At 51.8% G+C, this 13,570-nt stretch overlaps 1 protein-coding gene across 2 annotated transcripts in view; it reads right to left on the bottom strand.

Moving 5' to 3' along the window:
• The window catches only part of slc15a2 (solute carrier family 15 member 2), a 92,614-nt gene that overhangs the window by 28,016 nt on the left and 51,028 nt on the right, over positions 1–13,570 (bottom strand). For both annotated transcript variants that reach the window (XM_038790075.1, XM_038790076.1), the window contains 3 exons: positions 9,700–9,781; positions 5,802–5,927; positions 2,698–2,862 (listed from right to left, as the gene is read on the bottom strand). In XM_038790075.1, the coding sequence (XP_038646003.1) occupies positions 2,698–2,862; positions 5,802–5,927; positions 9,700–9,781 (373 nt within the window). The remainder of the gene's footprint in view (positions 1–2,697; positions 2,863–5,801; positions 5,928–9,699; positions 9,782–13,570) is intronic.

Genomic DNA, 13,570 nt, shown 5'->3' with positions numbered 1-13,570 from the left:
TTCTGCGGTCCTGGTGCTGGACAGACATAATGTGGGCTGGATCTTCCGCCTGTTCACGTCGGCGTGATCTTCAGCTCCTGCAGATGGCGCACTCCCACCGTGGGTTTCAGAGGCTATAGTTGGAAATCCCATTGACAACGGCGAGACTGGGAAATTCAGCCGCCGGCCAACACAGGACTGCCTCTCGCCGCTGAGAAACACGGCAGGCGGAGAGGCCAGAGAATCCCACCCATTGAGTAAGGCTGCTCAAATTCAATAGGCTGATAATAATGGGAGCAGGGAGATGGAATCAAAGGTAGAGAAAGCCCGGGGAGAAAGTCCAGAGGAACATCGGCGTGGTGGAAATATAATCAAGTTTGAGACAGATATCGGAGGCTAGAGGTGAATGAAAGGAATTGACTGTAAAACAGATAAGGTATTATCTCCACAAAACGCTGATTAGACGTCAGCTGGTATGTTGTGTCCAATTCTGAGAAACACAATTCAGGAAGGATGTCAAGGGCCTGGAGAGGGTAAAGAGATTTGGTGGTATAGCAAGGTCAAGGTAAAGTCGCCATAGTCCAAGATGACCATAAGCTGCTTTCCCCTTTGAGGGGGGGAGAGACGACTGGTGGTGATTTAACCCGAGGATCACCACACCTCAGGCCAGGGGTAAGGTTGAGAAGGCGGGGCCTTCGTGAATAACCTATCCGAGAAATAAGGGGATTGTCAAGAGGAGAATCTGGAGTTTTTCTCCTGACAGCAGAGGAGAGGCTCGGTGGAGGTGTTCAAAACCATGAGAGAGAGTAAGCAAGGAGAAGGAAGGAAATACAGGGCTTTGTGAGATGGCACCGAGAGTACTGGGTACAGTTTTGGCCACCTTACTTATAACAGAATTAGCAGTTCAGGGTAGGTTCATTCGATTGATTCCTGCGATGAAGAGTCTGTTTTATGAGGAAAAGATGTGCAGGTTTTGGCCTATATTCATTAGAGTTTGGAAGAATGGGAGGTAATCTTGTTGAAATACACAAGATACTGAGGGTGCCTGGCAGGGGTAGAAGCTGAGAGGAACCTGGAACTAGGGGCAGCACAGTTTGAAAATAAAGGGGGTCTCGCATTGGAGGTGGAAATGAGGAGGCATTTATTCTCTCAGAGGCTCTCTAATCCACATCGCCCAGAGAGCAGTGGAGGCTGGATGGCTGAATACATTCAAGACTTTGGATCGAAAAGCGGATCAAGGGTTCATGGGGGTCAAGGGTTCATGGGGGGGGGTCAAGGGTTCATGGGGGGGGGGTCAAGGGTTCATGGTGTTGAGGCCACAACCAGATCAATCATGATTTTATTGAATGGTGGAGCAGGTTAGAGGGGCTGAATGGCCTCCTCCTATTTATTAATAATAATAATAATCTTTATTATTGTCACAAGTAGGCTTACATTAACACTGCAATGAAGTTACTGTGAAAAGCTCCTAGTCACCACATTTCATCACCTGTTCGGGTACACAGAGGGAGAATTCAGAATGTCCAATTCACCCAACAAGCACGCCTTTCGGGACTGGTGGGAGGAAACCGGAGCATCCGGAGGAAACCCACGCAGACACTGGGAGAACGTGCAGACTCCACACAGACAGTGACCCAAGTCGGGAATCGAACCTGGGACCCTGGCGCTGTGAAGTGCTTCCGACTGTGCTGCCCACGGCAGATTTCTTCTGATCTGATGAAACAGTTTTCATCAGCAGGAGGATCAATAACCTTAGGGCACAGATTTAAGCAACAAAAAAAAAACAGCAAGGGAGAAGGAGAGCATTTTTTTTTAATGCCGTAAATGATTGCGATCCAGAACGTGCTGCTTAGCAGGCTGATGGAACAGCCTCTTTAAAAAGTGGATCGGACACAAATGTTGAAGGGGAAAAATGGCCAGGGCTAAAGTGGAGTCGACTATTTGGACAGCTCCTCCAAGGCAGGATGGGCTGAATGGCTTCACTCTGTGATGTAGGATCCGACGATTCTTGTCTGCAGCTGGCTAAATAAAAGGTGCTAAACATTTCAGCGTGAGGAAATTCCTGGAGGATTCCCCCGGTCGCGCTCTGTGGTTTCAGGCATAAAACCCTGTGACAAATCTTGATGCCGGATCCCCTCAACTCAACAAGATCCCAGCGGCCTCCTCGACTCAACCCTACACCCTGTAGACCGGCGAAGGAACCCGGGCCATACCACTAACTCCCCCCAGTGGTGAGGTGGCTAATTGCGGGATTTCCCTTTCAGGTTCCTGAGTCACAATGACCGGGGCCAGGATTATATACAAGGCCAGGATTGGTGGGTGATGAAGAATGTGCTTGAAAGCTGAACATCTCCGGCCTGGCAGCATGAAAGGCGTTTTATTCGATTGACAGAAAATCTATGCCTCAGCAATGACATTTTAATAACATGAACATTTCCCTGCCCTGACCTGGGCTCCTGCTTTCCACCTGCCCTGGCCAATTTAAAGATGTAGAGGCTCACAGTTAATAAGCGATCCACAGATGGTAGCATAACACCCCACCCATCCTCCACCCAAGCCTTAATTCCCGCCCCCAGAAAATGGCCATTGAAGCCGTTTGGAAAAAGAGAGAAAGTGTGAACTGAGACACCCAATAATGGAGGGGCCAAAGTCCAGTTTCAACAACATTTACCCGGCTGGGTTAACCCATCTCAGTGTTAAAAGACCTGACTCACTGACCAGTTTGCATTGCAGTGTTGCACCCTCGTTGTACAGCATTATGCTGTACGCTTCCATTTCACTGGTGTTTTGAAGGCATTTCGTTGTCACGTTTCCGTACTGAAGATCAAAACTGAATAGTTGACTCGGAGAATCAAGATGTAACTTAACGTAATTGTCTGGGTCCTACAAAAGAAGAGGCGTTTTGGGTCACATTTTCTTTGAAGTACCACTTTCTAATGACAACTTGTATTCACGTAGTGCCTCTAAACATCGCAAAATATCCCACAGGAGCGTAAATCAGACACTGAGCTAAAGAACATTCGGTGGTCAAAAATGTACATTTATTCAATGTCTTGGCGGCACGGTGGCACAGTGGTTAACACTGCTGCCTCACAGCGCCAGCGACCCGGGTTCAATTCCCACCTTGGGTGACTGTGTCTCCCATTGTTTCCTCCGAGTGCTCCGGATTCCTTCCACAGTCCAAAGATGTGCAGGTTAGAGAGATTGGCAATGCTAAATTGCCCTTAAGTGTCCAAAAATGGTTGGCTGGGGTTACGGGGTGGAGGTATGGGATTGGGTCGGGTGCTCTTTCCAAGAGCTGGTGCAGACTCGTTGGGCTGAATGGCTTCCTTCTGCACTGTAAACTCTTATGATTCTATGATTCAAATCCTTCCCTGACCTCACTGCCCTTCCTATCTCTGTGACTCTCTCCCACCCTAAAACCCTCTGAAATTCCTCTGCTCGGCTAATTGTGGCCTCTTGCGGGTATTCTATGATTCGGAGTAGATAAGGGAGGCAGAGAGGCTATTCCAGAACCTGGGGCTCAGGCAGCTGAAGGCACAGCAGCCAATGGTGGAGTGGTGGAAATCAGGCTTGCATGAAGAACCAGAATTGGAACAGCACAGAGATCTCGGGGTGCTTCAAGGCCAGAGGATGTCACAGAGAAAGGAAGAGGGCTAGACCTCTGCACGTCAGATGTGAAAATTTAATTTGCAGCATTGGCAAAATTGTGTATCTGGCATTGTCTATGACGCTCTCCATGTGTAGAGTGGCTTTGTGTATCTGGCATTGTCTATGACGCTCTCCATGTGTAGAGTGGCTTTGCTGCCACTCACTGTCGAGTCACCCCTCAGAAATAATAACATGGATGAGGTATTGAAGAGTTCCAGGCACCCTGCAGTCATCTGAATGTAGCTGAATGAATGGGCTAACCTCCTTTAAAACCGTATCCAAAACAAGTGCTTTACACAACTTTTGAACATTTTTATTTGTTAATTTACGGGATGTGGACGTTGCTGGCTGGGTCAGCAGATATCGCTCATTCCTAATTGCCCTTCAGCAGGTGGTGGTGAGCCACCTTCTTGAACTGCTGCAGTCCATTTGGTGTAGGTATACCCACAGTGCTGTTAGGGAGGGAGTTCCAGGGTTTTGACCCAGTGATAGTGAAGGGACGGAGATGTATTCCTAACGATGGTGAATCACTTGGAGGGGTAACTCAAGGTGGTGGTGCTCCCATGTGTCTGTTGACTTTGTCCTTCTTAATGGTAGCGGCTGTGGGTTTGGAAGGTGCTGCCTCAGGAACCTTGATGAGTTCCTATCATCCACCTTGTAGATGTGCACACGGTTGCCACTGTTAGTCGGTGGTGGAAGAAGTGAATGTTTGTGGAAGGAGGAGCAATCAAGCCGGCTGCTTTGTCCTGGATGGTGTCGAGTTTTATTTTTTCCAATTAAGGGGCAATTTAGCGTGGTCAATCCACCTACTCTGCACATTTTTGGGTTGTGGGGGCGAAACCCACGCAGACACGGGGAGAACGTGCAAACTCCACACGGACAGTGACCCAGAGCCGGGATCAAACCTGGGACCTCAGTGCCGTGAGGCGGTTGTGCTAACCACTAGGCCACCGTGCTGCCCTCATCCAGGCAATAATAATAATCTTTATTAGTGTCACAAGTAGGCTTACATTAACACTGCAATGAAATTACTGTGAAAAGCCCCTCGTCGTCACATTCCAGCGCCTGTTCTGGTACACGGAGGGAGAATTCAGAATGTCCAATTCACCCAACAAGCACGTCTTTCGGGACTTGTGGGAGGAAACCGGAGCACCCGGAGGAAACCCACGCAGACACGGGGAGAACGTGCAACTCCGCACAGACAGTGACCCAAGCCGGGAATCAAACTCGGGACCTTGGCGCTGTGAAGCTACAGTGCCAACCACTGTGCTACCGTGCCGTGGAGGGTATTCCATCACATTTCTGACTTGTGCCTTGTAGATGGTTGACAGGCTTTGGGGGAGTCAGGAGGGGAGTTATTTGCCACAGGATTCCTGCCTCTGTAGCCACAGTATTAATGAGGCTAATCCATTTCAGTTGCTGGTCAATGATAACACCCATAATGCTGGCTTAACATCCCAAAGCACTATACAGCCAATGAAATGTCACTGCTTTGGTGTAGGAAATACAGCAGCCAAGTCGTGCACAGCGAGATCCTCACAAACAGCAACATGATAATGATCAGCAATGGGATTCTCCGTCAGCGGGATCCGCCCCACCGGCAGCGCACCCACTCCTGCGAGTTTCCCAACAGCATGGGGGGTGGCCACGATGGGAAACCCCATTGGCCGGCTGCAGGAATAGAGAATCCCACTGCCGACAAGGGCGTACCATGCCGGAAAATCAGCTGGCAGTCAGAGGAATCCCGCCTCAGATTTTTTTTAAAACTGCTGTCCGTCACGAGGTAAATATTGGTTGGGATGCCAGGGAAAACTCCCCTGCTTTTCTTCAGAATAGTGCCCTGGGGTCTTTTATATCCACCAGAGGGGGCAGACAGGGCACTATATTATAGACAACATTGCGTAACTCACACACACACACACAGTCCTACACCTGGAGCGTCAGCTGGGATTTTGCACTCCATAGTTTGGGCTAAGACCCAAACTGGCCATTGTTTGCCTCTGGAAGCAAGTGGCATTCCAATCCAGCCACCGCTGATCCTCCCAGCGTGAGCCAAGGCTTCACGTCAGGAGGGTGGGAGCGTTTTGCGAACAGGCGGTCAGTTTTTTGTCTTTTCGTCCAGATGTCATAGAGTTGGGAAAGCGCGAGAGTACGTCAGCACCAGCAATTACCTGAAGGGGGGCCATGGTTATTGGAAAGCCATCGTGCCCTTGGAGAGTGGCGCTGATGTTTTTATCTGCCAAGTTTAAGAACTGAAGGTAACTTTCTTTGGCGATGGGCTCAGGCACCACAGTTCTCTGAAAAATAAAAAAAGGAAATCAACATGGTGTGATACATCCAAAAAGGCAAAATACATTCAAACTCCTCTGGCCTGCGGGAGCTTCAAATCTGACTGACCAGGCTTATTTGTGGAACGCATTCTAAAATACGGGAACAGCGAAGTGGTATCATGAAGCTCGGGCTGCCAATCCAGCGGAGTCTGTATTCAAATCCCACCACGGCAGCTTAGACATTTGAATTCAATGCAACATCGAGAATGTCAGGGTTATTGTTAAAAACCCAGCTTGTTCACTCATCGTCTTTTACAGTAGGCAATCGGGTCTGGCCTAAACGTGACTCCCGTTCCATCCAATAGGGTTGGGGTTAATTCCAATAGCTGAGGAAGAATGAGTCTGAAGCTAACCTGCACCTCATCCAGGTTTCTTTCCAAAGCAGAGCCAGCCAAGTCAGCAACTCACCCACTTCATCCTCCCCTCAAGTATCCCAGCTGTCCCCATTTATACAATTAAACAAACAAGGGGCAAATCAAGAGAGCAGCCCCTCAAAGGGAGACTGCATCAAACACGAAACAAATCGCAAAGAAAATGTTAAACATTAAACCAAAATGTGGATAACAGGATCAATAAAAGACCCTAGTCCCCACAGGGCATGGAAGGCATCAATGGTGCTCCCTCTCCAGGACACCCAGCTGCAAATATAGCTGCGGACAGGGGCAGATAGTCAGGCAAGACAACCCAGGTTTGCCCAGGTTCACAAGGAGGCCCTCCCCATTTACAGGTGTAGCAATACCCATCGCCTGTTTAACCTGTTGCAATTGCCTTAACAATATAATTTAGCAAAGGGGTAGCCATCGGACCTGGTCTGGAACTAATCTGGAATCAGGTGTCATAGTCTCAGAATAAAGAGTTGGTCATCGAGGATTGAGATGAGGAGAAATTCAGGGTGAGACTCTCCGTTGCCCGATGCCAATGCGTAATTGGCGATCGTGCGGAGAATCCCTTTTTATGACAAAATCGAGGGCGGCGCCGGTTTGACGCAGGTTTCATAAGCTCTGCCCCCTCCGAAACGGCAGCATCGCGCCACATGCTGTTGGGACGGCCTCAGCCCGTCACCTGAAGGCCCTTCCCTGATGCTCCGCCCCTGATGTGCTGGGTTCACGATGGTGCAGTTCACTTCTGGTCCCAGCCGTGCGGGAACTCGGGATGGCGGCTGCGGAGTGTGTCCAGAGCCGCCCCAGTCAGGCGGGAGCCGTGCTGCTGGCTTGGGGGGGGGGGGGGGGGGGGGGGGGGGGCTTCCGAGAGGGCTTGGGGGACTTGGCCAGGGAGTGGCGAGGGGATGTCCAGGAGGGGCACTATCTGGCAGGTCGGGTCCACGCTCGGCCGGCGCCATGTTGTACGGCGTGACCGCTGCAGGTCGCCGCCGTGTGTATGCGTGGCCACGGACCCGGCTAATCTCTGGCCGTTTCTTTGTGGAGTTTTCCGTGGCGTGGCTGCTAGCCTCTCACCGGTCGCAGGATTGGTAAGGGGTGCCGCCGACATTTGTGCCACGTAAAACACCACGGATCCTCCGCACTTAGCCTCGGAATCGGAGAATCAGCCCCTCATATTCTCGAAGGGTTGTGAATCTTTGGAATTCCCGACCCCAGTCATGGAGCACATTCAAGGCTGAGATTAACTGATTTTTGGGAGGCATTAATGGAATCAAGGAATAGGGCAATAGGCTGGGAGAATGCCGGAGCGGGCGATGAACAAGGGGCCTTGTTCAAAGAGGCAGGTTTGAAGTAGCAGCTGAAATGGTGGAAAGCGAGGTCGGGAACACCGAGGTTCAGGGAGTCAATTCCAGAGCTTAGGGTCGAGGTAACGGAAGGCACAATCACCACTGATGGAGCCATTAAAATGGCGGAAGTACAACTGATCAGAATAAGATGAGGGCACATATCTTATAGGTGTCTGAGGTTGGAGGAGGTTATTGAGATATGGAGTGGGGAGGTCATGGAAGGCGTTCAAAGCCTACAGCCATACTAGTCTGAAAATGCCCGATCTCGGAGGCTAAGCAGACTCAGGACTGGTTAGTACCTGGATGAAGGAGTTGAAAACAAGTTGGAAAATTTTTAAATCAAGATGTTGCTGGACCAGAATCCATTGTAATCCAGTGAACACAGGGTGTGATAGGGGAATGGGACTTGGTGAGGATTAAAACATGAGTTTGTGTCATATGTCATAAGACATAGGAGCAGAATTAGGCCGCTCGGCCCATCGAGTCTGCTCCGCCATTCAATCATGGCTGATATTTTTCTCATCCCCATCCTCCTGCCTTCTCCCCATAACCCCTGGTCCTCTTATTAATCAAGAACCTATCTATCTCTGTCTTAAAGACACTCAGTGATTTGGCCTCCACAGCCTCCTGCAGCAAAGAGTTCCACAGATTCACCACCCTCTGGCTGAAGGAATTGCTCCTCATCTCTGTTTTAAAGGATCGTCCCTTTAGACTTCATTCCAGGGTTTAGGATGACTTCAAGTTTATTGAGGGTAGATTGTTGGAGAGCAGCCAGGTGCTTGTTGTAATAGAGATAACAAAGGCATGATTGAGGGTTTCAGCAGCAGATGGACTGGCCCAGGGGTGAAGGTGGGCTAGGTTATAGGGGTAAGAGAGGCAGTCTTAATGATGGTGCAAATATATGGTTGTAAGCTCATAACGAGGTCAGATATGACACCATGTTTGCGAACAGATTTATTTGGTCTCAGACTGTGGCTAGGTATTGAGGGCCAATTAATTTGAGGAATTAGGCATCAGACTTTAGAAATATTCAGCCCACCAGGAGTGCCTCATGACTGAAAATGTAAACATCACCCCAGATCCTGAGGACCATAGGCTGATTTCCCCTTTGAGAGAGAGCTGACTGGTGTGTCATGATATACAGACAGGCAGCTAATGAACACAGAGAACAGGACATGACCAATGAGCAGGCAGGACAGTCAAGAGTGGTATCTCACTATAAAAGGCACTCGGCACTCACACTCTGCCTTGTTTCCACTGATGAACATCTACAGAGTGAGTCAGGGTGTATGTACAGTATCACACCTCCAGCACATGGCTAAGAGCTAGTCTGGTTCAGTCAGACAGAGTAACCACATTCAGGTTAGCAGAGAGTCGAACTCATAGAGAACTGTGCCAACTGTGCTACTGGTTCAATAAATCAGATTGAACTCACTTCAAGGTCTGGAGTCTCTTTTGGTTAAAGCTGCATCCAGTTGCAGCCTGTGTTATCCCAGAGTACATAACACAACATGGTGGTGATTTAACCAGAGGGTCACCACACCTCAGGTGAGGGGCAAGGTTGAATGGCCTCAGCTGGTACGGGAATTGAACCCACGCTGTTGACATCGCTCCGCATCACGAACCAGCCATCCAGCCAACTGACGTAACCAACCCCCCCTAACCATCATGCCCACACTACCTCACTGAAAGAAATATCCAATTACCGACCCCTGACCCCCCCCCCCCCCCCCCCCCCCCAACACCTCTGCAGAGGAGTTTTCCATTTCAAGTGTTCACCTAATTCCCCTTTGAAAGACACCATCGATTCTGCTTCCAGATTGTAAGCACTAGTTGTTTTTTGGTAATTATCTTACACGAGTGTTCTCTGGTTCGGGACCCTGCTGCCTCCTTCTGCCGCTACTCTTCCTGCCGGGCCCAGCTTTGCCAACTCCAGCTGCCACTTACAAAGCACCCCCCCCCCCCCTCCCCCAACCCGCACAGAGTGGGCACCACGCCGCCCGCTGCTTGTACCTGAACGTGGTTCTCCACAACGGCGGCTGCCACAAACGCCACTGCTGCCAGCACCATCCCAACTGTCATACGTTTGAGCGGCCTAGGGAGCAGTGAAGAAACACAAGAAGGTTTGCAGCTCAAAGGAGACTTAAGGTAAGGTCGTTAGAATTAGGAGCAGGGGTAGCCCACATGGCCCTGCTCCCACCATTCAATATGATCGTGGCTGACCTTCTTACCTCAACTCCCCTTTCCCACCCACCGACTTTGATTTCAAGAGACCAGAAGCCTGACTATCTCGGCTGAAAAATATGTTGAACGATGGAACGTGCACAGCCCTCCAGGGTAGAGGATCCCAATGATTCAGACCCCTTAGAACGGCGAGGTTTCACTGCTTAGATTTCTCAGCCCCTCGTGGAGGTGATCTCAGGTGTCGGATGGAGGACTCACCCGATCTCCGTGTCGCCTCTTCTCAAGAAGGCATCTTGTGCCACGTAGGCACTCAATAGGTCAGCAGTGGGCCTTTTCCCGGGATCAAGGACCCTGATGGGGGGGGGGGGGGGGGGGGGGGGAGGTCGTGCCCCCCAAGAGCTGCCAGCTCATCTGTACTGGGCAGTGCCACCGGGGAGCCGCACAGTTGGCAGTGGAACAGGAAAGCAGTCCGTGGGACTTTCTGCCATGGATGGAATTGGAGTGAAGATGGAAAAGTGACTGGGTCCCCACCTGCCCACCCACCAATTGATTAAATGCCCCCCCCCCCCACCCCCCCACAGCATATCTGCCCCGACACTGCCGTCTGGCCCCCTGGCACTGCCCCTTGGCCATGCCTTGGGTAATGTCAGGGTACTGCCCGGGCATATCCCTCTACCCCAGGGGCTATACTTACCTCAGTACCCCTGCCACGTTCCGCTCGTCTGTTTCCCATTTTTAAAAAGAGCTGTAACCTGACGGCAGAATGAGGGAGGGGGACGTACAGCAGGGAACTGCTTCAATGAGATGATAATTTAATGAAACGAGGCCGTCACTGGCAGGAACAATAGAATCGCGAGATCTCGCCGGAGAGATTCCTGGCCGTCATGATATCTGTGCGACCACGTCGCCATATGGGGCGAACGTGGGCGCAAAATCGTGGCCGACGTGTTGGTGAGCTGGGGACTAGAGGGGCAAAAGGGAATTGGTGCAATTTTGGAGATGAACAGATAGGTTGGAGTCTACAAAGTGTGGAAGATCCACCAAGGACAGTAAATAGATTGTGTGATTGGCAGAAAGTAATCAAACTGAAGAGTTTTGGTGGTTCACACGTAGAATAATGGATACCGGGGAGTGAGTTACAGGCTGGAATGGAGTTGAGGGATTGATAACCATGCCCTGAAGGTATGAGTTATATTGCTGCATTAAAGTTACTCTGTTGCCTGTTATTTATTGGACTGCATAATTAATGCTCAGGGGTTTGACCGGGATATTGTTCAGCCTTTTCTGCTGCTTCTTCACATTCTTTCAGAGTGATGGAATTGACCGGAAAAAGATTACAATTGGGACTTCCAAACTACTGGTCTATATGGAAGGAATATTCAGTCAGGTGAGCAGGAAACCTGCAGTCCCAGCCAATCTCAAGTGGTCTTGTTGATAAACTGCATTCCTTTATAACGTGCAACATAGAAGCAGGAGCAGGCTACACCACCCCTGGAGCCTTTACTTGCCCTCCGATTATTTCTCTCCGAGCTGAATTGAAAATAAATAAATCACCAACACGTCTTGCTCAGAAAGGTTTGGCGCCTGGCAGCAGCACAGGGAGTTACTGCGAATAGTAAAATGTTTCTTTGATATACCCGTGGAGTTTCTGCGGAATTTATTTCTTTGAACTCACTGAAGTGAGGTTAGTGTCAGTTGGCTATTTGAGCATTCGGTGAAAGAAGCGTATGGCAGCTTGCCCAACCCGAACTCAATGAGATGTCCCAAGGTGGGTGGAGGAAGCCATTCAGCTCACCTACCTGCATGGTGGTTAGCACTGCTCCAGCACAGCCAGGGTGCCTTGTTGGCATTTTCCTGGTGGCTCTACCAGCTGGCATGGGCACTGCCGAGCTGTCAAGCTGGCATTTCTGCCCATGCGTGCTAGGGTCAAGGTTGCCTGGAGGGGGTGTTGGGGAGTTGCAGGGGGGGGGGGAACCCTATGTTTGGGTTTCGTGGGGAGCTTGGGGATCGTTTTGGGAGGCCTCAAGAGATCGGGACGTCCCGATCTCTTGCTACAATGGGGAGGTTTGGCGAGCGGACCACCCCACTGTACAAAACGCGGCTATGTGTGGCCTTGGCCGTGCGTTCCCCGTTCAGGCCATGCCTTTCTTGGCACTGCGAGCGCCGGGAAACATGCGACTAACGTGCTTGCTAGGGGACATTGTTCCCTTCTGGGAGAATCGCGCCCTACGTTTCTGGCCCTGTGATGATAAAGGACCTGGTGATATCGCTCCATGTCAGGGCGGTGTGTGCTTTCAAGCAGGGCCGGCCCAAGGCACCGGCAACTCGGGCAGTCGCCCGGGGCGCCATGTGTTAGGGGGCGCCAGAGACTCGGGTCCCGCGCATGCGCAGTTGGGCCGGTGCCAACCAGCGCATGCGCGGTGGCCGCCCTCCCCCAGGGCGACCCCCTTCAGTCCGCCCGCCCCCCCCTTCCGTCCGCCCGCCCCCCCCCTTCCGTCCGCCCGCCCCCCCCTTCCGTCCGCCCTCGGGACCGCCCCCCCCCCCCCCCCCCCCCCCCCCCCCCCCCCGCCGCCTCGGCCCCGCCGAGAATGAAGATATTCATTGAAGATCTGCACAGTGTGTGCGAGGTACGGAGTCCCATTTCAACACTCACCCAAACACCTAATGTGTTCTGTGGGTGGTCAGGAAATCTGCACAAAGAGTGAGAATCAAGTGGCGCGGATGTCCTGGGATCTGGTCAGTCTATCAGGAAGAATCTGGGATCAGGTCAGTTAATTGAGGCTGGGGGTGGTTGGCAGGGTGTCTGGGTCGGAGTGTTGAAGAAGGGGCTCAATAACATGGCAGGAGGTGATCATTAACGATGAGATGGGGTCAGTGTAATGTGGAGAGGATCAGCTTAAAGGGGTAAGAGTCAGTGTAAGGGTAGGAGGGGGTGGTGTTTGGTGTCTAGGACCAGTAAGTGTAATTGGTGGAGGGGCCAGTCATTGTATTGTGGGAGGGTTAGGATCAGTTGGGATGAACTGTGCATGATGAGCTGATAGGACTGGTTAAAGTGCAATTTAGTTCCTTTCCTCTATCTAACCCCTGCCTCGGCCCCGCCCCCCCCGCCTCGGCCCCGCCCCCGCCTCGGCCCCGCCCCCCGCCTCGGCCCCGCCCCGGCCCACCCCCTGCCCGCCTCGCCCCCCCCCCCCCCCGCCTCGGCCCCGCCCCCCTCGGCCCCGCCTCGGCCCCCCCCGCCCCCGCCCCCACCCTCCTCGGCCCCGCCCCCACCCCCCCAAGGGCGCCGAAGTTCAGCTTGCCCGGGGCGCCAGCAACCCTAGGGCCGGCGCTGCTTTCAAGGGAGGTTGGAGGTGGCCATGTTCCCATGTACCAGCTGCCCTTGTTCTCCTGGGTGGTGTGTTCAGGGGCTGGCACATTTATGGCTTACTCCCAATAACTTACAGACACCAGTGCCAATACAGTACAGTGCCATAGCTGGGGTATTGCTCCCAGTTCTGGCCATTGCTTTACAGGAAGGGTGTGGTGGGAAAATGCCCAACAGCCTGAATCATAGGCCCGATACAGAATTGGACATTTTAAATTAAGAATTGGACACTTTAAATTAAAGCTGCAGGAAGGCCTGATGGGGAGTCAAACAGCCAAACGCGACTACACTGGGCAGAGACAGAGAGCGGGGGCAAGTCTGGGCCTGTCCTGTAAA

This window comes from Scyliorhinus canicula, chromosome 2 (assembly GCF_902713615.1).
Source record: "Scyliorhinus canicula chromosome 2, sScyCan1.1, whole genome shotgun sequence".
NCBI classification, from domain to species: Eukaryota; Metazoa; Chordata; class Chondrichthyes; order Carcharhiniformes; family Scyliorhinidae; genus Scyliorhinus; species Scyliorhinus canicula.
This window is presented reverse-complemented; position numbering and strand designations above follow the sequence as displayed.